The sequence below is a fragment of the Nicotiana tabacum genome, chromosome 16, assembly GCF_000715075.1.
Source record: "Nicotiana tabacum cultivar K326 chromosome 16, ASM71507v2, whole genome shotgun sequence".
Taxonomy (NCBI): domain Eukaryota; kingdom Viridiplantae; phylum Streptophyta; class Magnoliopsida; order Solanales; family Solanaceae; genus Nicotiana; species Nicotiana tabacum.
Window position 1 is genome coordinate 95,806,300 of NC_134095.1, and position 26,013 is coordinate 95,832,312.

Here is a 26,013-nt window from a genome sequence, read left to right on the forward strand (position 1 = left end):
CGCACTTTACTTGCTGAAAATTTAGACACCGAGCTATATATGCAACTATATCTTTCTTTATCCTCCTCCTCTAATAATTCTACCGCAAGTCCTGATACATCTTGGCGGTATCCGGATGAATAGAATATTAGGAACCGTGGGCCTCCTCTAGAATCCACTCACGAAGTCCATCTACATTCAGCACACAAACATGACCCTGTATCCTCAAAACTCCATCATCTCCAATCGTAACCTGCTTCGAATCATCGTGTTGCATTGTGTCCCTAAGAACAAGAAAATGAGGGTCATCATACTGTCACTCCCTGATGTTCTCAAACAATGAAGACCGAGTAACTGTACAAGCTAGAACATGATTGGGCTCAGAAACAACCAACCTCACGAACTTATTGGCCAAAGCCTCAACATCCAATGTGATAGGTTTTAAATGTCCTTGCCTTATGTTTTGATGATCTAACAAACTTACTGTTAAGAACCAGATAAGGAACCTGACCTACTTGGACTATACTGCAAGTTTAACGGATTCCAGCTAAATGTGAACTGCTACAACTTCAAAAGCTAGGAAACCAAACAAGGACCTAATACCCTTGTGGTTCCCTCATAGCAGTACAAAGTCAATTGGACACAGCTGGAAACGAAGTGACCGCCTGCACTATTTCTGTTGCACTACACTATTTCCAGTGCCCACTCATTCCTTGACCAACTAAAGTGCTCACATCATTTCAAGTGATGTGATCAAGGTGTACCAACGATGAGGTTATATTGAAACATCATTTGAATGTTTCAGTTTCTTATTCAAGCCTTTTGCAAAAACAGAGAAATCAATTCTCACAAGCTTGAAGAACAAAGTTGAACGCTACTACGGACCAGTTCCTAAAGTCAGTATTTTGTTGTCCTTAGTTGAGTTATAACTTTGTTATTGTACTTATTGTATTTCCTAAATTTCTTAGCTAGAAGTGTTGATTAGGAATCTTCTTGTAAATCCGTAAACTCTTTGAGTTTATGTTGAGACTAGGTCTAGTCATAAGCAAAAGCCTTTGTAACTGTAGAGTGACAAAGTGACATGTGGTGAGAGCATCACAAGTTAGTAAAAGTCTTTGTAACTAGGGAGTCACAAAGTGGCTTGTGGTAAGAGTACCACAAGTTAGTTGAGTTGAATTCTTTGTAATTGAGTCATTACAAAGTGACTTGTAATAGGTTTTTACAAGTTAGTGAACTTGAAAGCCTACAGGTGTAAGTCGTGGTTTTTGGTCCCATTGTATGGGATTTTTCCACGTAAAAATCCCGTGTCTAATTTATTTACAGTTTATTAGCATTCTCAGCAGAGCTTATAGAGGATCAGGTACTCTACTGTTTGGTGGACTCATACAAACTAACAATTGGTATCAGAGCGGGTTCTTCCTATCAAGCTAACACCTAGGAAGGATCTTTATGGATGCTCCACCAAATTTTGAAGAAGGTCAATCTATATACCGACCACCCAGGTTCAATGGACAATACTCTGGGTGGGGGAAAATAAGAATGCATAATTTATCATGGCTGAGGATTCTAAGTTATGGGATATCATATGTGATGGTCCTTATGTTACAACAAAGATACTGGAAGAACTCCCATTTTCAATGACAAAAACAAGTAAAGAATACACTGACGCAAACAGGAAAGCTGTAGAAAAGAATTTTTGTGCCAAGAAAATTCTGGTGTGTGAAATATGACCTGAAGAATATAATAGAATTTCCACTTGTGACACTGCTAATAAGATATGGGAAGCTTTGCAAATAGCTCATGAGGGAACTATCCAAGTAAAACAGTCTAAGATTGATATGCTCACCACCGAGTATGAACTCTTCAGGATGAAGGACGATGAATCTATTCAAGATATGTACACAAGATTCACTTCCATCATAAATGAGTTACACTCACTTTAAACCATTCCTAGAAACAAGCTAGTGAGGAAAATCCTCAGTATTCTGCCTAGACCATGAGAAAGTAAGGTGAATGCTATTACTAAATCAAAAGACTTGCAGAAGCTGACCACAGAAGAGCATATTGGAAATTTGAAGACCTACGAGATGAAGAGGAAGATAGATAGTGAAAGAAGAGAACTAAAGAAGGAAAAGAACCTAGTACTCAAAGTTGATAACAATGACTCAAGTGAGGATAGTGACATGGCTTACTTAAACCAAAAGATTTTAGAAGATGGTCAGAAGAAATGGAAAAATGCTAAAAAGGGGCAGCTCTAAGAAACCAAAAAACTATGATCTTTGTCATAAGTGTGGGAAGCCTGGACACTTCATGAAAGATTGTCCACTCTTGAAGCAAGAATTCTCTAAGAACAACCATGCAAAAACAACTAAGATGAACCCGGTTCCTTTTAAGGAATTTAAGAGAAAAAGATCTACTGACAATATGGTGAAACCGGCTCTTGCAACGTGGGGGAATTCCTCTAGTAAATCTGAAGATGAACCTGATACTGGTGATAGTTCCATGATGGCAGCTGAAGGCAAGGAAACTGGATATGACTCAACTTTTGCTTTTATGGCCCAATCAGATGATGATGAAGACAATGGAAACAAAGAGGTAAATTTAAGGGATGTTCAGAGAAATCTGAAATCCTATTCTCCAAAAAAACTCGTGTCTTTAGCTCATGTTTTAGTTGATGCCTATCATAGTCCTGTGGAGGATAAGGATTCTTTGACCTTAGAACTAGGAGAATCTGAACAAACTAGAGACGACTTAGTGGTTGTAGCTATTGAAAACTTCAAAAAAGAAAAAAATGATCTTTTGGCAGTAATTACAGACCTAAGGGAAACAATAGTGAGATCACGGACTAAGTCAAAACCGGAAAATTCTAGAAAAGGAAAGGAGATAGCCAGTGAGGAACACATTAGGCTTGAAAATGAGGTGATAGCTATGAGAACTAGGATGTGTGTTGAAATTAAAAAAAACAAGCACCTCCAAACTGATCCGGAAAGAGTAAATAATGATCTTGAAAAGTCCTTAAAGTGGACCTGGTCCTCAGAAGCTATCACTGCCATGCACACTAATAGTGGTGGAAACAGGCAGGGAATAGGGTTCCAAAGGGGGAAAACTTCTTACAACCCTCACAGCAAGTACGCCACTGTCTTTGATAACTGGCCTTGTACCCAATATGAGAACAATGGGCACTTCAAAGAAAATTGTCAGGCCAGGGATCAATCTATTCAGAAAAACAAAGTGTTTGCTGAAAAGGTGACTACAAAAGAGGGACCAAGTTCCACTCACAAAAAACGCATATTACCTGCATGGACTAAGAGATCTCTTATTCATCCTCTTGCATACCATAAGGGACCCAAACTTGCTTAGGTTCCTAAAACTAACTCTTAATCTCCTTGTGCAAGGAACAGTGAAAGGAAGCGGTCACCAATGGTTCATGGATAGTGGGTGTTCAAAGCACATGACTGGGAACACCATGGACTTTATTTCACTAAAAGACCTGCAAGGAGGGAGTATATCCTTTGGCAATGGGAAAACGGGGTACATTCTTGGAGTTGGAAAAGTCGGGAATTCACTCACTCATTCTATTGAAAATGTGTACTATGTCAATGACCTTAAGTACAGTCTCTTGAGTGTCTCTCAAATCTATGATAAAGGAAACAAGGTGGAATTCTTATCCAAAATATGTACAGTCACCAATCTGGTAACTGGTGAAGTGGTACTTGTGGCCAAAAGATATAAGAACATCTATGCTGCTGATTTCGAGTCCTTACAAAGTGGTGATCTGAGTTTTCTAAAAGCTGCTGATGATGATATTGTACTATGGCACAAAAGATTGGGCCACACAAGTTTTTCTCTTTTGAACAAACTAATTCAGAAGGACCTGCTCCATGGTCTGCCCATGTCAAAATTCAAGGTGCAAAAGGTCTGTGATGCCTGTGCTAGAGGAAAACATGTGAAGTCCTCCTTTAAGTCTAAAAGAGATGTGAGCACCTCAAAGCCACTAGAGCTTCTGCATATGGATCTATATGGCCCTATGAAAGTGCAGAGTAGAAGAGGAAAAAGATACATTTTTGTGATAGTGGATGACTACTCAAGATTTACATGGACTCTGTTTCTTAGAACTAAAGATGAAACTGTTGAGGTGTTCGTGGCTTTTGTGAAGAAAATCCAGGTGAAGATGGAGTCCAGAGTCGCATGCATTAGATCAAATCATGGGATAGAATTTGACAATGTCAAATTTGATGAGTTCTACAATGAAAATGGCATCACTTACAACTTCTCAACTCCCAGAACTCCCCAGCAAAATGGAGTAGTAGAAAGGAAGAACAGAACTCTGGAAGAGATGGAAAGAACAATGCTAATCGATAGTGGAATTGCAAAGAACTTCTGGGTTGAAGCTGTCAACACTGCCTGCTACTTGGTGAACAGGTGCATGATCAGATCACTTCTGAACAAAACCCTCTATGAATTGTTGAATGGAAGGAAACCCAACTTGACTCACCTAAGAACATTTGGGTGCAAATGCTATGTTCTCAACAATGGAAAGGATCAGCTTGGTAAATTCGATACCAAGAGTGATAAAGGAATATTTCTGGGCTACTCTTCTCAAAGCAAGTGTTACAATATATATAATAAGCGGACTCAATGTGTTGAGGAAAGTGTTCATGTTATTTTTGATGAGTCATATCCATTCTGTGAGAAGAGTGCTGAAGAAGATCAAGATGGAGAACCCTTACTAGTCCCTGGTAAAGTCATTGACATGACAAACAGAAAGGCAGATATGATGAGTCAAGTAAAAGAGCTGAGTGAAGATAATATTGCCTCATCTCCAATGGAGCTAAGTACTTCAATTACAACCACTGAAGCTGAAGAAAGAGTGGTTGATGCAGTTCAGGGAACTCCACTAGCACCTGAGAGAAGAATGCTGGAAAACTAGCCAAACGTACCCACATCCTCTCAAAATGAACCTCAGACATCTAACTAGAGACACCAAAGCTCTCATCCAATGGACAACATCATTACTCCTCTAGATTCCGGAGTACAAACTAGATCAAAGGCCAAAAATTCACTTGCCTTCTCAGCTTTTCTCTCCCAAATAGAACCCAAGAATATTAAAGAAGCCTTGAAAGATGTCGACTGGATTACAGCCATGCAAGACAAGTTACATCTGTTTGAAAGGAACTATGTTTGGCACCTGGTACCCAGACCCTCAGATTGAACCATTGTAGGAACCAGGTGGGCATTCAGAAACAAGCTTGATGAACATGGAATTACCACAAGGAACAAGGCTAGGCTAGTGGTTCAAGGCTACAATCAGGAGGAAGGGATTGACTATGATGAAACGTTGCTCCGGTCACTCGCATGGAAGCTATTAGAATTCTAATCGCTTTGGCATATCATATGGAATTCACCTTGTTCCAAATGGATGTCAACAGTGCATTTTTGAATGGACTTCTAAAGGAAAAAGTCTATGTGAAGCAACCTCCGGTGTTTGAATGTCATGAACACCCTAAATATGTTTTTAAACTGGACAAAGAATTGTACGGGCTGAAGCAGGCTCCTCTAGATTGGTATGAAAGGCTGTCAAAGTTCCTCTTAGAAAATGGCTTTAAAAGAGGGAAAATTGACAACACCTTGTTTCTAAAGAAACGGGGAAGGAACCTGCTCATTGTTCAGGTCTATGTTGATGATATCATTTTTGGTGCAACAACTGATTCTCTGTGTGAGGAATTTGCAAAACTCATGGGAAGTGAGTTTGAAATGAGTATGATGGGGGAACTGAACTTCTTCTCGGGTCTTCAAGTAAAACAGTCCCCAAAGGGTACATTCATTTGTCAGCAAAAATACATCAGGGAACTCTTGAAGAGGTTTGACATGAAAGCATCAAAAGTGATAGACACTCACATTGCTACGGCCACTCGACTGGACATGGATGAAACAGGGTCTCCTATGAATCAAACCATGTATAGAGGTATTATTGGGTCTCTTCTCTATCTTATTGGTAGTAGACCTGATATTGTCTTCAGTGTGGGGCTATGTGCAAGGTTTCAATCAAATCCCAAGGAATCTCATTTGAAGGAAGCCAAAAGAATTCTGAGATATCTTAAAGGAACACAGGACCTGGTCCTTTATTATCCCACAGGTAACAGTTTTAACCTCATTGGATATGCTGATATAGACTATGCAGGTTATCTTATAGATAGGAAGAGAACTTCTAGAATGGCTCATTTCCTAGGTTCATGTCTCATCTCTCGGGGCACAAGGAAGCAAAACTCAGTGGCTCTTTCAATAGTTGAGGCTGAATATGTAGCCGCAGCATCCTGTTGTGCACAACTTTTATGGATCAAGCAGCAACTGAAGGACTTTGGGGTACTCACTGAGAGTGTTCCACTTCTATATGATAACACAAGTACACTCAACAAGGCCAAGAATCTAGTTCAACACAAAAAGACCAAGCATATTGATGTGAGGCATCACTTTATGAGGGACAATGTGGAGAAAGGATTGATATGCATGAAGTTCTGTAGCACAGAAGATCAAATTGTAGACATCTTTACAAAGGCATTAAGTAGGGAACATTTTGAAAGAAAAAGAGTGAAGTTGGGGCTTTTAAAGCCCAATTGAGAACCTGAATCCCCATTATTTGGCTATGAAAACCATCTCCAAGAAAAATTGGCTAAAAGTGTTTTCTGGCGTTGTCTAACTCACTTCAATACCGTTGCAGGTAAATACGCATAATGAGTATAGAAGTTGTAGATGCAGTGCATGGAAGATAAACGAGGATTAATTTTTTCAAATAACAGGTCAAGAACCTGGTTCTTGTACCAAAGGTTAGTAGTTCTGTGCATCCTTTAATACACATCTTAAAAAGGTACAAAACACAACTGCCATGTCATTCAACGTTTTAGATCCTGCTGTCACGTCTCTTCATTTCAAATTGTTCCATCTCCCTCTAAAATGTTGCACTTCTCCACGCCCAACCGTTGTTTCAGAACCGTTGCCTATTCCTCTCTCTTTATAATTATCCTCTCCTCATAAAAAACCTTTTCCTCTTCTCCCTAACCATAAGTCCTCCATTAGAACTTCCCAAAGCATTTTCACACCATTTTTTCAATGGCTGAGACAAACTCCGACCTCCCTGCCTCAGTCGTACCTACTACTGATAAGCCTATGGAGACTTCCGTCTCTACTGAGCCTTTCTTACCCACTCTTACCCTTCAAGCTGAAATCATACCTCACCCAGATTCTCCATCTCTCTATATTTCAGAAACCCCTAAAATTGTTGATCCATTCTCTCCATCTTCTGAGAATCCCATTAGTCAAAGATCAAGTGGAGAACAAGGTCAAAATCCTGAGGTCACAGAGGGTTCTGCCATTGTTGCTACCAATTCCGTAGTGGCAGTAGTGCCAATTGAGGTAGACAATGTTGTAACTGTCTTTATGGTGTCTACTGATAGTGTACTGCATGAGATCATCTCTCAAAAAAATGAGGTATAAGGTGTGGGGGGACGAATGGGCTATTGTAAATGCTGAAGGCGCTGCACTAGCAGAAGCTACTGGGACCTCACATGAGGAACCTGATCCTTTTCCGGAGGACCTAGGTCAGGATTCTCATGACCAGGACAGTTCTGCTCCTGCATTCTCTATTGTGCCTTTGGACATACAGGTACCTGATATGAGGTCCAGTGATGAGGAGGATCTAGATAATGTGGCTTATGATGCGTTCATAGTTAAGTGGAGGGTTGTATCCACTCTTGAGCCCTCCATCAAATGACCTACTACCAGATTGCAAGCTAAGGAGGCCAACGACTCTGCCCTTCAAAAGAGCAGAAAAAGTAGTAAAAAGCAAAGGCAGAAGCGGTGAAAGATGATGTGCCCGTAAGTGATAAAGGGATTCTTGTGGTAGAGATGGAAGAGGAAACCCTAGATGAACCTAATTCACTGGTTAGACGGTCTCAAAAAAAGAAGTAGCATGCTTCAATAGAGAAGGGGTCAACTTCTAGCTCTAAGTTGAAGGAGGTGGTGAGTGAGTTCTCGATGTTTGATGAGGATGTGTTGGTCAAATCCAAGGGAAAAGGGAAATTAAGTGGTGAGAAGTCCGACAAACACAAGTCTGAAATTGTTCGAGACCTTGGTTCTGTGAAGAGGATGAGAAGTGAAGTCATCCTCATCTCAGAACACCTGAGGCACCAAAAGGTTCTGCTGGGTCGTACTTTTGACCCAACAATCTCTGAGATGGCTGGTATGCGACAAATTCTTGAAATGGTCAAATTTCAACGATGGGCACATCTATTCCAAATAGATGCACCTAAGGTATATGAGGATGAGGTACAAAGCTTCTTTGCTAGCCTCTTTCCCGTTGAGACAGACCATATCTATGCTGTGGTGAATGGAGTGGGCATCGTGTTCGATATAAAGTTGCTTGGAGAGATTCTTAAAGTTCCTACAACTGGTGTGTCTAGTGTAAAGGATGTGTGTCAGTTTAACTTCAAAAATGCCGTGGTAAAAGACAATGCAAACCAGAAGGGGGACCAGATCCATAAGAAATCACTACTTTCTGTCTATCAGTTGTTGTTCGAATTAGTTAACAAAGTTCTATTGCCTCGAGCTGAGAGGAGGTTAGTGACTTCTAAGTCTGACTTGTTCTTGATGGAGCAACTAGATAGCTTTACTCCTATGAGTCTGCCTACTATTATGATTGAACACATGTAAAAGGTTTCCACCTTCAAAGATGGTAATCATGGCCTTCCCTATGGGTTCTTGCTTACGCGAGTGTTTAAATTCTTTGAAGTGCCACTGGGGCCAGGAAAGGTGGGGACTAAGAAGCAGACTCTCTCACAGACAACTTTGGAAGAATGCAAGTGCATAGAAAAGAATGGGGGACTAAGAAGTACATCAACCGTCTCACAGCTTATTAATGCTCGGAATAGTGTAGCTGAGGAAATTCGTCGGTTGAAGACCAGGAATGCTATCCTGGAAGGTCAGCAAGCCCAAAGGGTTCTGGCGTCAAATGATGAAGTATCTCATTTGACAAAAGAGAATCCTGATCTCAGGGTGCAAGTAGAGAACCTGAAAGCAGAACTGCTCAATGAGCAAAAGTCGGCCAATGCCCGAATAGACCTTGTTATGCAAACACTTGCTGCAGCTTCCAAGCCCTTTACTCCTAGTGCCCCCTAATTACCCCTTCAGTGACTAGTTTCTGGAAATGTTTTTTTAAAGTTTTTCTTGTTTGGCAGATGTTTTGTTTTTGTTTTTTTATATGGTTGGGATGAAACAGTGTTGCTCCCGTCTTAACAGTCCAATGTTGTCGTTGCTTTTTAAGAAAAGGCATATAAAATTTTCATCAGTATCAAATCTATCCTCTTTTATTATCTCAATGCTTAATTTCTATGTTTCTCTTCTCTATCATGTTGTGTGCACATATGTGGCATGAGTTAGCTCGGCTAGACTTCTTTATGTTGTTTATCTATTTGTGCCGTTTTAATGATGCCAAAAGGGGGAATAAAGTCAGGGGGAACTAATTGTGGAACTTTTACTTAATCTGGTTCTCAAAAATGTGTAGTAGTTAAAATGAGAAATAAGGAAGGCATAAAGTAAAGGGGAACTAATTGTGAAACTTGTGTTCTCCTATTACTTAATCTGGTTCTCACTGCTCTAAATCCACGTTATCAATGTTAAGTTTATCATCATCAAAAAGGGGGAAATTGATGGGTTTTAAATGTCCTTGCCTTATGTTTTGATGATCTAACAAATTTACTGTTAAGAACCAGATAAGGAACCTAACCCACTTGGACTATACTGCAAGTTTGACGGATTCCAGCTAAATATGTACTGCTACAACTTCAGGAGCTAGGAAACCAAACAAGGACCTGATACCCTTGTGATTCCCTCATAGTAATACAAAGTCAATTGGACACAACTGGAAACGAAATGACATCCTGCACTGTTTCCAGTGCCCACTCATTCCTTGACCAACTAAAGTGATCGCATCATTTAAGTGATGTGATCAAGGTGTACCAACAATGAGGTTATATTGAAACATCACTTGAATGTTTCAGTTTCTTATTCAAGCCTTTTGCAAAAATAGAGAAATCAATTCTCACAAGCTTGAAGAACAAAGTTGAACGCTACTACGGACCAGTTCCTAAAGTCAGTATTTTGTTGTCCTTAGTTGAGATGTAACTTTGTTATTGTAATTATTGTATTTCCTAAATTGCTTAGCTAGAAGTGTTGATTAGGAATCTTCTTGTAAAATCTATAAACTATTTGAGTTTATGTTGTGACTAGGTCTAGTCATAAGCAAAAGCCTTTGTAATTGTAGAGTGACAAAGTGGTTTGTGGTGAGAGCATCACAAGTTAGTGAAAGTCTTTGTAACTAGGGAGTCACAAAGTGGCTTGTGGTAAGAGTACCAAAAATTAGTTGAGTTGAATTCTTTGTAATGGAGTCATTAAAAAGTGGCTTGTAATAGGTTTTTATAAGTTAGTGAAGTTAAAAGCCTACAGGTGTAGGTCGTGATTTTTGGTCACCTTGTGTGGGATTTTTCCACGTAAAAATCCCTTGTCTCATTTACTTACAGTTTATTAGCATTCTCAGCAGAATCTCGTAGAGGACCAGGTACTCTACTGTTTGGTGGACTCATACAAACTAACATAATGCAAGCGGTCTCCCACCGAATGGAATGTACGCAAGGCTGCCCATACTCACTGACTTCCTACTCAAAGCATCAGCCACCACATTGGCCTTCCCAGGATGATACAAGATGGTGATATCATAATCTTTCAATAGCTCCAACCACCTCCTATGACTCAAATTGAGCTCCTTTTGTTTGAACAAGTACTGCAAACTCCGATGATCTGTGAATACCTCTCACGACACGCCGTTAAGATAGTGCCTCCAAATCTTCAGCGCATGAACAATGGCTACCAGCTCTAAGTCATGAACAGGCTAATTCTTCCCGTGAACCTTCATTTGCCGTGACGCATATGCAATCACACTGCCATCCTGCATCAATACCGCACAAAGTCCAATATGAGATGCGTCACAATATACTGTATAAGGCCCTGAACCTATGGGCAACACCAACATCGGCGCTGTAGTTAAAGCAGTCTTGAGCTTCTGAAAGCTCGCCTCATACTTGTCTGACCGTCTGAACGGGGCACCCTTCTGGGTCAACCTGGTCAACGGGGCTGCTATAAATGAGAACCCCTCCACAAACTGATGGTAATAACCCGCCAATCCTAAGAAACTCCGAATATCTTTAGCTTAAGTGGGTCTAGGCTAGTTCCCAACTGCCTCAATCTTCTTAGGATCTACTTGAATACACTCTGCCGACATAACGTGCCCCAAGAAAGCAACTGATCTCAACCAAAACTCGCATTTTGAAAACTTAGCATATAACTGGTTGTCTCTCATAGCCTGAAGAACGATCTGAAGATGCTGGTCATGCTCCTCTTGACTGCGGGAGTAGATCAAGATGTCATCAATAAACACAATCACAAAGGAATCCAGGTAGGGCTTGAACACTCGATTCATCAAATCCATAAATGTTGTTGGGGCATTTGTCAACCCAAATGACATCACTAGAAACTCATAATGAACATACCGAGTCCGAAAAGTTGTCTTAGGGACATCGGATGCCCTAATCCTCAACTGATGGTAGCCAGACCTCAAATAGATCTTTGAAAATACCTCGGCACCCTGAAGGTGATCAAATAAGTCATCAATCCTCGGCAATGGATACTTGTTCTTGATGGTGACTTTGTTCAAATGCCGATAATCTATGCACATCCTTATTGATATGCCCTTCTTCTTTACAAATAAAATCGGGTCTAATAAATCCTTTATCAAGAAAATCTTGTAACTACTCCTTCAATTCTTTCAACTCTGGCGGAGCCATACGGTATGGTAGAATAGAAATAGGTTGAGTGCCCCGAGCCAAATCAATACAGAAGTCGATATCTCTATTGGGTGGCATCCCCGGCAAGTCTGTAGGAAACACCTTTGGAAGCTCACGAATAACCCGTACTAAATCCATGAAAGGAACCTCCGCACTAGAATCACGGACATAAGCCAAATAAGCTAGATACCCCTTCTCGACCATATGTCGAGCCTTCACATAAGAGATAACCCTGCTGGTAGAATGGCTAGGAGTCCCTCTCCATTCTAATCAAGGCAACCTCGGCAAGGCTAAGGTCAACATCTTAGCGTAACAATCCAATATAGCATGATAAGGTGATAGCCAATCCATACCCAAAATGACATCAAAATCGACCATATCGAGATCTAGGAGATCTACACGAGTATTAAGACTCCCAATGGTAACCACACACGAACGATAAACACGATCTACAATAATAGCATCACCCATGGATGTGGACACATACAAGGAGCACTCAATGAATCACGAGGTACAATCAAATATGAAGCAAAATAGAATGACACGTAAGAATAAGTAGAACCCCGATCAAATAGAACTGAGGCATCTCTACTGCAAACTGAAACGTACCTGTGATAACCGCGCCAGATGACTCAGCCTCAGGCCTGGCTGGAAAGGCATAGCATCGGGACTAGGCCCCACCACTTAACTACATCTCAAGGACAGGCCCTGGCTGGTTGGCCTCCACCTCTAGTGTCCTGACCTCCACCTCTAATGGTCTGACCTCCACCTCGAGCTGCCTGACCCCTACCCCCAGCTGGCTGAGCGGGCGGTGAAGCACCTGGTGCCGGGACCATGGCACGAGAACCCTAATGTTGAGAACTGCTCGATGCTCGAGGGCAAAATCTAACAATGTGCCTCGGATCATAACAAGTATAACAAGACCTCGGCTATTGTGACTGCTGACCCTGAAACTGACTTTGTCGTCCTGAGTAACCACCTTGAAAACTCTAAAGCGGAGGCGTACTAATAGGAGCTGGTGGTACACTGTAGGCTAGCTGATATGAATAAGGCATATGCGCGCCACGACCACCTGAAGCACCATGGGATGCCTGGAGTGCTGAATGAAATGGCCTGGGAAGATGGCATCTACCAAAAGTACCCCTTCCTCCAGATGAGGCACCACTAAATCCACCAGAATGACAAGGCCTCATGTAAGACCCCTGACCTCCCCTCTGTGCTAGAATCATCTCGACTCGCCTGGCGACATTGGCAGCTATCTGAAAAGAAATCTCACACCCAGTCTCCTTAGCCATCTTCAATCTGATAGGCTGAGCAAGTCCCTCAATAAACCTCATCACCCTCTCTCTCTCGGTAGGAAGCAGAAGAATAGCATGATGGGCCAGATCCACAAATCAAGTCTAATACTAAGTGATAGATATAGTACCCTGCTGAAGATGCTCGAACTGCCTCCGATCGTCCTCTCTCAATGTGACAGAAAAGAACTTCTCAAGGAATATCTGATAGAACGGGTCCCAAGTAAGAGCAGGCAACCTAGGTGGTCTAGTAGATACAAAGTCCTTCCACCATCTCTTGGCGGAGCCCATCATCTAGAACACAGCAAAATCGACCCCATTGGTCTCAATATCCCTATGTTCCGCAGCATCTCATGGCAGCGGTCAAGATAATCCTATGGGTCCTCAAAAGGTGCACCGTTGAAGTGAACTGGGAAGAGCTTGGTAAACTTGTCCAATCTTAATAAGCCCTCAGAAAACATAGTTGGTCCATCACCGGCCTATGTTGTAGCTACCGGCTGAACTACCCCTACTAGCTGAGTTGCTAGAGTCTGAAACTGGGGAGACATCTGCTCCAGAGTGTGAGTAGTAGGAGTCTGTGCTCCTCCCCCATCCTGAGGGACGGCTGGTGCCATAGGGAATGTGTCGCCCTATGCCACACTCTCCATAAGGCCCACTAAACGGACCAAAGCATCCTGAAGCACTAGGGTGGCGATGAACCCCTCCGAGACCTAAGCTGGTCCAACTGGCACAGTCTGGTCTTGAACCTCCTCATAAAACTCCACTTGAGGCTCCGCTGCTGGTGCTGCTACTCGAGCACTGGGCTGAGCTTTGCTCTGCCTCGGCCTTTGGCACGACCTCGGTCTTGACCTCTACCCATCGTAGGAGCTGCCATTAGGGCTCTAGCTACTGCCCAGCCAAAGATGAGGTGCGTGTTCTCGCCATCTGCGAGAGATTAAGAGTAGAAGAGTTCAATTAGTAATGAGAGAACCAAAATCGCACGACAGAGAAGAATAGAAGTGAAACTTGTTCCTAAACTTCATAGCCTATGGAAGATAAGTACAGACATCTCTGTACCATTCCTCTAGACTCTACTAAGCTTGCTCGTGAATTGTAAGGCTTAGGCAACCTAGAGCTCTAATACCAACTTGTCATGACCCGAAATTCTCACTTTCGGGATCGTGATGCCGCCTAATGTTTTACTTGCTAGGCAAGCTAACGGTAGAGGATTCTTAATGTCAACTTTAGCCAATTTTAATAACAAGAACAATTAAGCTAAATAGAATCTAAAATTGGTTTGCAGAATAACATAAAACCCAAAACATCTGATACATTTAGGATCTGGAGTCATAACTCACGAACTAGTATGATTTACTACAAACAGAATCAGAAAGAAAATACATTGTTCTAAAAGAAAAGAACAGTAAAATAATAAGACTAGGAAGAGACTCTAGGGTCTACGGACGCCAACACATCTACCTTGAGTCTCCTGATGAACAAGTCCAGCTGCTAACCTCACGATCAGCTAGGGTCGGTACCAAAATCTGCACAATAAGTGCAGAGTATAGATTTTGAACAACCGATCGCATGTACTAGTAAGTGTCGAGCCTAACCTCGACGAAGTAGTGACGAGGCTATGACAAGACACCTACATAATAAACCTGTGTAATTTAATAGTATATGTACAAAATAACAACAAATAGAAGCTAGACAAGTAATACCGGGAGGGGGACATGCTGAGGGGGATACGAGATTAGAGATGCACAGTAGAAATGATAACTAGAACAATCCATATGCCTAGAACTAGTGAAAATAATTAAACACAGTAAAGAAAAGTGCACGACATCACCCTTCGTGTTTTTGCTCTCAACCTCACCATATAATTCAACATAAACGACACGGCATCACCCTTCATGCATTAACTCTCAAAACATGGCACGGCATCACCCTTCGTGCATTAACACTCACAATATAGCACGGCATCACCCTTCGTGCATTAACACTCACAATATGGCACGACATCAACCTTCGTGCATTAACACTCACATACGGCACGATATCACCCTCCGTGCATTAACACTCTTCCTTACCACATAACAATGAACAAGTAAAAATAGGGAGATAGGATCAACAAGTGTAATCCTTACTTCAACAACGGTCCCATAATACCAATCTCAACTCGAAATCCATAATCAATTATCACCAAAGCTCATAAACATGATAAGAACGATCAATTTACAATTAACTAGTCTAAGCATGGATAATATGATTAAGGAAAGCAACAATTACAAGAACAAGTCACAACCGCATGTTATAACCCGACAACAACGCATAAGTACTTGTCACCTTACATATACGTTGTACCCAACATCTACACACGTAGCAAATAAAAAAATAAGTCCTAATCCCTCAAGTCAAGGTTAATTAACCACAATACCTACCTCGCTCCAAAGACCGAACTCAAAGCTCAACCATCGCTTTGCCTTTCAAACAAGCCTCTGAACCAATAGAATCTAGTAGTTTACCAACCAAACGATTTAAATTAAGCCTTAGGAACTACCCACGATTGTAAAGAACTCAATTTAAGTCATCATTAAAAAAATCAATAAAAGTCAACACCTGGGACCTCTTGGTCCAAACCCGAAATTCTGACCAAAACCCGATTACCCGTTCACCCCCGAGCCCGATTATATAATTTATTTTGGAATCTGACCTCAATTTGAGGTGTAAATCCCTATTTTTCAAAAATTTCTAATTCTACCAACCCCCCCCCCCCCCCATTTTCACCATGAAAACTCTAGATTTTAGGTTGAAATCTTAGGAAAAGTAGTGAAAGATTAAAAGAAACTAGTTTAGAATCACTTACAAATGATTTGGGGAAGAAAAGTTCTTTGGAAAAGCGCCTCTAGGGTTCTTGAGTTTGAAAATTTGTACAATGAACCAAAAATCCCGTCTAAGTCATATTTTACCAGTTGCAGATGTCGCAAATGCGATGTTCGCATCGCAATTTCGAGAAAGAGGTCGCAATTGCGAACTCCTTCAGAAATTCCAGTGATCGCAAATGCGATAAAACTGTCGCAAATGCAAACCCTGCAACCCTCGCAAATGCGGCCCTCCGTTCGCAAATGCGAAGATTCTCAAATTAGTACTGAGCCGCAAATGTGACTCTACCTTTGCAAAAGCGGACAGGATAGGTACGCAAATGCGAACTCTAGCCTCGCAAATGCGAGTATGTGGTGGCACAGCTACTCTTCGTAAATGCGAACCCAGCAGAGGTCGCAAATGCGATACCTGATCTTGCAAATGCGAGATTAGAGGCCTGCAACAGAACTGAAACAGCAGCAACATTTTCTAAGTCAAATTTCACTCCGTAGCCTATCCGAAACTTACCCGAGCCCTCGGGGATCCAAACCAAATATGCACACAAGTCTAAAAATATTATATGAACTTGCTCGCGCGATCAAATCACCAAAATAACACTTAAAACTACGAATTAAGCACCAAATCAAATGAAATTTTCAAGAAAACTTTGAAACTTCTATTTTCACAACCGGATATCCGAATCACGTCAAACCAACTCCGTTTCTCACCAAATTTCACAGAAAGTCATAAATATGGTATTGGACCTATACCGAATTCCGAAACCAAAATACGGATCGGATATCCAAAAAGTCAACTGTGGATCAAACATTTCAAATTCATTAAGCTTTTAACTTTCAAATTTCAACGAAGTCCCATATCTCGGGCTAGGGACTTCCGAATTCGATTCCGGGCTTGCGCCCAAGTCCCAAATCAGGATACGGACCCACTGGGACTGTCAAAATATGAATCCGAGTCTGTTTGCCAAAATGTTGACCAAAGTCAACTCAAATGGTTTTGAAAGCAAGAATTTCTTCGGTTTTTAACATGAAAGCTTTCCGGAAACACACCCGAACTGTGCACGCAAATCAAGGAGGATAAAAATGAGATTTTAAGGCTTCAAAGTGCAGAGTTAGGTTCAAAAACATAAGATGACCTATCGGGTCATCACAGAACCCCATATCATTAAATATAAAGCTTTAATAAATATTAATTAAAATGCTTTATAAAATTAAAAAAATAAAGGAAAATGCGTCAATGCCTAAAAATTAAAAATAAGACATCTTATATAGCTAACTTAGTAAAGAAAGAAATATTGTCATACGAAATTCTATAAATGCCTTATTATTAGACTTGGCCAGTATACTTGAATTACAGAACCTTGTTAAAGCATATTGCTAGAATCGGATTCATAGAAACTAAATTATAATTAATGAGTTTTAGTTTGATTTGGTGCAACCACTAAGGCCATCTCCAAGGCTGCACCAAATTTTGCACCAAATCCAAATTTGGTATTTTTTTTGCTCCAATGGAGCACCAAATCTTGCACCATTATAGTGCATGAATAGTGTTGCACCAAATTTGGTGCAATACTATTCATCACACCAAATTTGATTTATTATTATTTTATTCATTTTTTTATTTTTTGAACTTTTAATTTATCATATATTGTGTATATAATTAATTTTTATATTAAGATCTTTATAATTTTAATTTTATATCCTATTTTTTTTGATATATTAATTTTTGCATATATTATATTTATATAAAATTATAAGTTAATTTTATTATTATTATTATAATTGTATAAAAAGAAATATAACCATTATTTAAAAATAAAAAATGCAAATGTAAGATATCTAATGTTGCTAAAATTGAAAAGTGAAAACTAAAATTTAAAAAAGAAAATTAACAATACATAAAATAAAAATATATTATAACTAAAGTACATTAAAGGAGGATACATTAAAATTGAAATTACATTAAAAAAACATAAAATATAAGTTTAGTAATCCCCTATGTCATTTTCAGGTGCACTAAAATTACCAAAATACTGAGAAAACGGGGTAGATGATTGTTGTGCTTGTGGTTGTTGAGATTGTTGACTTCTTTTATCGATTATTCGTTTTTGTTCTTGTCGTAAAAATTCACGAAGATTTGGATCGTCAATGGAATTCAAGTTCGTCAATTAAATTTGACTATGATGTAATATTTATTTAATTATCTTTTATCAATGATTTCACTTTTAGTTGATTTATCCTTTAAAATAATTTTGTAATAAATGATTATATAAGTGGTGAATGTGAATTATATATAATGAATATGGAAAAAAGAAAAAAGATAGTATTTGTTTGAAGGAAATAAAAAATAAAATTTAAATAGAAGATAATAATATAATATAGAAGAGAGAAGAAATATCATTTTTTGGTGTAAAAAATGGTGTAATGGTTGGAGTAAATTTGGTGTTATACCATTTTAGTGTGAAATTGGTGTTAGGGTTGGAGATGGTCTAAGTTCTTACTATTTAACGCACTATACTTTCAAAATTATGAGTTCATATTTTAATATTTATTTAAATTTTATTATTTTTCACATATATTTGTATTCAATGTCAGAACGTCAGATGAACCTAGCTCTTACAGTACTCTCAATCCGCCATGCATAAAGTTTAAACATTCAATGACAACAGGCAGCTGATTGTATTGGAATAACTATAAAATCTTCAACACTCTCACAAAATTTGAATATATCCTTATTAAACTTGAAATGCCTAAACCAAACTGATAGTACTTAACAATATCTTGTAACAGTGTAACGGCAACATAATGAAAACCAGATCTTGGCTTTAATACATCAACCTTTGTATTTTTATTTTCGGTCGACAAAATAACCAACCAATCTTCGGAGAGATTAATTTTATTCGCGACATAATGATATCCATTCATATCATTAGATATTTGATAATAATCAATCGAATTTAAACTTTCAGTTTTTCTTCTTTGCGAATGAATTAAATAAAAAGTGGTATAGTTATTTTACATAATTCAAGTAAGAAAAAACAGATTTTAAATTCTTAAATATTAAGAGTTACACATAGTTCAAATAAGAAATTAAAGACTTAATATTCAAAAATTTAGTTAACTTCTGTTAGAATGGAGATAATCGAGCCAAAATCCATGATTTTCCTTTGATAGAAAACCCTAAATCGAATATTCTAGAGAGAAAAGACAAATGAAAAATCTGTGTATATTGATAATATGTCTCTCCTTGTACAACTTAACCATTATTCACCTATTTATACTACGGAAAAGGGCCAAAAATGCCCTTAACGTAGGCTCAAAAATGCCCTCCTTCCACCTATGAGTTCAAACTTGTCCTTAATGTTATTTTTAGGCTTAAAAATGCCCCTCTCTTGACAGAAAGATGACATGACATTGATGGGTATTTTAATTGAACATGTGACATTTATTTAGTGATCCAAATAAATTTTTTCTAACTCAACCCAAAAGATTTGACCAATCTTCTAATAACCCGATTTTTTTTTAAAATTAACCCAAGTTTCTGGAAAATCCGTTGCCATTATTTTCGTCTCTTTTATTTCAAGTACAGTTTTTTCCTCTTCTTCCTTCCTTGTTTGTCCATATGCTTTCTGAGTTCAGATTTTATATATTTCAGTTCTTCTAATGTTTTGATACTACTTCTTTATCTTAGTTCTTTTAGTTCTCCGATTTAAGTTAATTTTTTGGTTTCAATTCTTATAATTTTCTCTTTTAGTTCTAATATTAATGTTGCTTAATTATGGCAGTTGTTGTGTTGGTTAATTTGTGTTTAATATATGAAAATTTGATAGACTGATTTTTGTTTAATTTGTGTTCTATTATTGCTGATGGAAAATGAAGGAAGAAAGAAGAGGAAAGTAAGAACCTTATTTGAAATAATAGAAGCTGGGTTGGGAGAACCGAAGCTTTTGCTAGTGAAAACAAGATGACTGTTCATCTACTCATTGTTGCGGCCAGAAAGGATATTTCTATTGAGCATGTGAAAAATTTCCATGGATTACTGCAAAAGGAGAAGTAAAAATATCATCGGGTTATTAGATGATGGGTCGAATCTTTGGTTGGGTTAGAAAAAATCTACGAGGACCACTAAATAAATGCCATATGTTCAATTAAAATGCACATTAATGCCACATCATCTTTCCATTAAGAGGGGGACATTTTTAAGCCTAAAAATAACATTAAGGGCAAATTTGAACTCATAGGTGGAAGGAGGTCATTTTTAAGCCATTTCTAATAGGTTAAGGGCATTTCTGGCCCTTTTCTCTTTATACTAAAACAATAAAAAATGGCTATCTATTACAATTATGGCTCTTTCTATAATAATATTACAAGACTTAATACTATCGAGTATGTGGGCCTGGATCCATTTCTTCTTCGAACCTTGCACAAGCTGGAGGGTGAGAACACTCCCAGCTTGCACAAGAGATCCTGATGTTGAGACTCACTAGAAATATAATGCAGAGAGATGAGACCACTAACAAGCTTTTCCTAGACAGAATACATCAGTGTAGCGCGCGTGCGGCCCAGAACATCTAAGGGCATCACAGACCTGTTATTGCCTCAAGAAAGAGCTCTCAGTCTGTCAATCCTTACTATGTCTGGACCTGGTAAGTTTCCCCGTGTTGAGTCAAATTAAGCCGCAGGCTCCACTCCTGGTGGTGCCCTTCCGTCAATTCCTTTAAGTTTCAGCCTTGCGACCATACTCCCCCCGGAACCCAAAAACTTTGATTTCTCATAAGGTGCCGGCGGAGTCCTAAAAGCAACATCCGCAGATCCCTGGTCGGCATCGTTTATGGTTGAGACTAGGACGGTATCTGATCGTCTTCGAGCCCCCAAAACTCCTAAACGAAACAAAACATGAAGAAATATAATCAAGATTAATTGATAAATGCTTTACTTTCATGAATGATCTAGCTGTACAATTGTAGTGTTGCTGATTTGCAACCAGACACGATCAGTAGAGAGAGAGAGAGAGTAGGTGCAGAAAGAATAAAAAGGAAAGGAAAAAGAAGGCTCGCAGATAGAAGAAGTCTAGGCTGAGACTAGGATAAAAGTACATCAACTGGATCAAGTAACAAGTAGAAGAAAAAAATGAGAGCAGGATTACCCTTGGCAGAAGATTTAGTCCTCTGTTAGTTCTTTCGCTTCTTTCATTAGTTCGTTCAGTTCTTTGCAAGAGGCACTGAACTAGTCCCATGTTGGCTGAGCACAATATACAGATTGAAGATCCTCGACAGAAAAAAGAATGGGAAAAGCATAAAGGAAACGTGAAGAAGAGAATTCGTAGCAGCAGCAGCAGAAACTGACTTCACGGAACCAGTAGAACAAGAAGTGGTAAGACACAATCAAACAAGTACCTTTGACGATTTAGAAAAAGGGTAAATTGAAGTTTTCAGGAGAAAAGAAACAAATTACTAGAGCTGTCCACTGTGAAATATAAATACATTCATTTTAGTATAAAGCTTCATTTCTTATGTGTCTTAACTCAAATTTCAAAATGAGATAATTTTTGTCCTTTCTTCAGCGAATGAAAAATCAAGAAAACATCCAGCAGAGAAATAACACATGCAGAAGATGGGATATGTAGACCTGAGTACCAATAACCCACCAAAACCATGGTATGCATTAGCAGATAGATAGAAGGCACCAAAACTAACTGTATTGTTACATGCATGCTGAGCTTGTGCTTGGCTTTTAGACCACTTGCATGAACCATCTTTTTCTTGCTAAAGTTTCTTTTATAAGTTATCTGAAAAAGGAAAGGAACCAACTGCACCCAAAAGAGGTAAATATAGTTAGAGAACCAAGTTAAGCAACAATAAAGAGAGTTGTGTTATACTCTATACCTTTTCTACACTATAGTATTTTACGAGACTGGCCTTATTTTCCCAACTTAAAGTTTGCTAAGCGCTCCGAATAAGTCTCACTGATGAAGTCCTTAGCAAGCTCGGTTGTTATGTGACCCGGAAATCTTTTCTGCTCTGAAGCAGTTCAAGGAACTTTGATATTCTGACTCTAGATCTCAGATTCGGCAACTGCAAATCTTAATCAGGAATAGTCAGATTCATTACAGATGGTTTCTTAATCAGACAAGGGCTCCCTGACCATATGATTTATTTTCAGCTGAAGGAATTCAAGTACATCTTCTCTCCCTTCCTTGAGAAGTAATTGCCTTAAGTTTTCAAATGTCATCCTACCAGGACGCATTCCTTTCTCTATCATCTCTTCCATCAACACACAGGCCCTAGAAACATCAGCATTGTCGCACAGCCCATTAATAAATGCAGAAAAGGTGTGCATGCTTGGAACAAATTGCTTGCGTTTCATATATTTCCACACTTTGTGAGCCATCTTCACCTCATTCCTCTCGCAAAACATCTTAATCATCATAGTGTACGTGTCTGCATCAGGATCGCAAATTTTGAGCATCCTGCGGAAAACCTTAAAAGCATCATCAGTCTCACCTCGAGCAATCAAACCACTCAGAATGATATTGCAAGTCCTTGCGTTGGGGGTCACCCCCTTCAATTGCATGTCATTTAGAACCCTATAGATATTTTTGAATTTATTTACCTTACAGAAAGCACTAATTAGAGAATTATATACAGCTACATCAGCCTCAACCCCATTTTTTTCCATCTCAAGGAATGTATCTATCGCATCTTCAATCTGATTTTCCAGCCCGTATGTATGAACTAAAACACTATAAATGAAAGATGTTGGCCTGCAACCGCTGAACTCCATCTCCTTGACAATTTCAACGGCCTCGTCGACCCTGCCAGCCTTGCAAAGGATGTCAACCATGATCCCATAAGTCACAATATCAGCATTACAGCCCACCTCAATCATTTCCCTGTAAACTTCCCTTGCCTTAGGCAGATTGGGAGCCCTTCCCCACCCCTCAATCAATATGCTATAAGTTTTTAAATCAGGAACAAATTCATGTTTCTTACTATCAAAAATCTCCTGAGCTTTTCGCACATTTTTTGATTTACATAGAGCACTCAATAAGCCATTAAAAGCAGCCAGGTTAGAGGGCACATCGAACTTGTTCATGATATTGAAAGTGTAAACAGCTTCCTCTACTTTTTGCGCCCTAGCATATTTTCTCATGATTATGCAAAAAGTCTCAATATTAAGCATTCCCTTGGTTTTCATCTTATTTACAAGATCCCACATAATCTGATATTGCCTTATCTTGGCAAGAGATTCAATCATGGTGTGGTAGGATCTCGTGCTATGTTCATAATTATGTTGCTTCCCAGCCCATTCAAATAAACGATACGCAAGCATTCCAGCATTCTCAAATCTCTTAAGGGCATCGTCAAGCATCTCTGATGAAATCCTAATCCCACTTTGGTCAAGCTCTGTGTCAAGGCCCAATTTTGGGCAAGACATCATAATTTTACAAAGTCTATTCAGCGGATCGAGTTTGTCTTCCATTGATTCTTTAGAACTGTACATTCGGGTAACAATCACCTTTCTACCACACAATTTCTTATGCAGTTGGCGTAGCATCGTCTTCCTGTGAAAAGCAGATCACACTTTTACAGTATCTGGAAAAGTACAAAGCAATGAGTACCTTATCTGATCTTTTGGGTTATTGGTATGTCAAAGTGTAACATGATTCTTTTGTTCATTTTCAGATCGAAGCAATACAATCAAGCCAATGATCTTCACACATATCAAGAGAACAAGAATAGAATTTCAACTTTTTACAACTCAAATATGGACTACCTATTTGACTAAGGTATTTCTACGAGCAATGTGCAGTAGCAAACACCAGAAACTGAAATAACCCTTTTCTTCCTCTTTTGGCGCAGATTTGAGGGGAATGCTTACATTTTGAAAAGAAAAGAAAAATGTAAGCATTCCCCACAAGTGAGTAAGATTAGGCAATTTATAAGAATTTTTGCTTTATCATACTTCCTGGTACATGCCATGCTCGAAAATCAAGTGGAATATTCTTTAAAGGAATAACATCAAAACAGTTTCTCACATCACTAAATACCAAAAACCTTCACCTTAATCTCAACAACTTGACTCTCTAGCTTATCAGTTACAACATGTAAATTCAAGAAAACCCATTGAGACAACAGAAAGATCTATCAAATTTCCTTTCAAAGGACTCATCAAATCAAATTTCACAGAACAAAAGAATTCATTCAAATTACAAAGACGGGTTGCAAGAACTGAATCAAAATTCATGTAAACCATATGGAGAAATGGAGATACACACATGAATGCAACTTACCAATCAATTTCGCCGGAGAAAGAAGAAGCTAGGAGTTCCCCAGAAGAAAGATGCAGGTAGGCTAAACTATACCCTAAAGCTTAAATTTTCATAATTTGAACATCCAATAACTTGTTAAAATAAAAATAAAAAATCACTAAAGGTTTACAAAATGAGAAGGCGACCAGTGATAAAGAAGTTTAGCAAGGTCTAAAAGTTGATTTCTGTAGCGGGTCAAGGTAAGCTGGGCTAAAGAATTGGGCCTATTAATTGAGAAACTAGTTAGTTGCTTTGGGCTCAACCCAATTTAGAATAGTTTTCTTATGGGGAAGTTACATGATATACCCGTTTATAAAAGGGATTTTTACATTCCTATGTCATATAGTAAACTATATTACTCTCCATGCTTAACTTTTAATATAATTACCTTTTATATACTTAATTATCATTTATGTATATTTTAGGGGTTTTAATGGTATTAATTAGTCTCCTAATTTAACTCTACCGTATATTCCCACTCCCCCCAAGTTTCTCTCTCCAAATCCCACCCCCTCACTCACGTATCAAATCACACCCCACGATTTTCTCTTCAATCACCCACTATTTCCTCTTCTAAAACCAGCGAACATATGTAACCCCTCCACTATTGACAACCATTAAAAAACTTTGAAACTTTGAATTTGAATTTGGATTTTCAAAAGACATTGTTTGTTTGGATTGGATGTTGTTGCAAAGAATTGAGAATTCTCTCTACGTCTCTCTCTATCTCTCAATCCCAAATTTTAGTAATATAAAGCAAAGGAAAAGAGAGCAGTAATTCCATCATTGACAGCCATTAAAAAACTTTGAATTCGAATTTAGATTTTCAAAAATCATTATTTGTTAGGATTGGGTATTGTTGCAAATAATTGGGAATATGGTTTGGAGTTTATATCTCAATTTTGAGGGGTTTTGGTGAAGATTAAACTTGGTTTTGGCTGAATTTCAGATTGAAACTCGAAGAAGAAGAAGAAGAAGAAGACATGACATACATTATATTGCAGAAATTGTAGAAAAATTGTAGAAAAATTATATTCTGTTGTTTATTTATTTTTCTTTTATTCATTGATTTAACTATCGTATGAAAGTTGAACAACATTGTATAAAAATTGTATTTAAGTGATATTATATTGTAGTTGTATATAACTGAGTAGAAATAATGTATAAAAATTGTAGATAAGTTGTATAATAAATAATTAGTTGTATGAAATTTGTTTTTATTATGTATAAATCAGATACAAAATATACAAAAGATATATTGTATAAAGTTTGTATTTAAGTTGTATGTTATTGTAGTTGTATTTAACTGGATAGAAATAATGTGTGAAAGTTATAGATAAATTGTATAATGGAGTATATAATTAGTTGTATAAAATTTGTTTTTACTATGTATAAATTAGATACTAAATATACAAAAGACATATTGTATAAAATTTGTATAAAAATTATATTTAAGTGATTTTATATTGTAGTTGTATATAACTGAGTAGAAATAATATATGAAAATTGTAGATAAGTTGTATAATATATAATTAGTTGTATGAAATTTGTTTTTACTATGTATAAATCAGATACAAAATATACAAAATACATATTGTATAAATTTTGTATAAAATGTGTATTTAAGTTGTATGTTATTGTAGTCGTATAATTTAAAAAAATTATCCGCATTAAATTTT

General features: G+C 38.4%; 1 protein-coding gene and 1 non-coding gene across 2 annotated transcripts; one reads left to right on the forward strand and one right to left on the reverse strand.

Moving 5' to 3' along the window:
- The first annotated feature begins 5,901 nt into the window (after positions 1–5,901).
- On the forward strand, positions 5,902–6,597 carry LOC142170331 (secreted RxLR effector protein 161-like). Its single transcript, XM_075232218.1, has one exon. The coding sequence runs from the start codon at positions 5,902–5,904 to the stop codon at positions 6,595–6,597; it is 696 nt and encodes a 231-aa protein (XP_075088319.1).
- Positions 6,598–20,434: 13,837 nt separating this feature from the next.
- LOC107809055 (18S ribosomal RNA) lies at positions 20,435–20,992 on the reverse strand. The gene has a single exon (XR_012700479.1). It is a non-coding gene; the product is annotated as an 18S ribosomal RNA (transcript).
- Between the last annotated feature and the right edge of the window lie 5,021 nt (positions 20,993–26,013).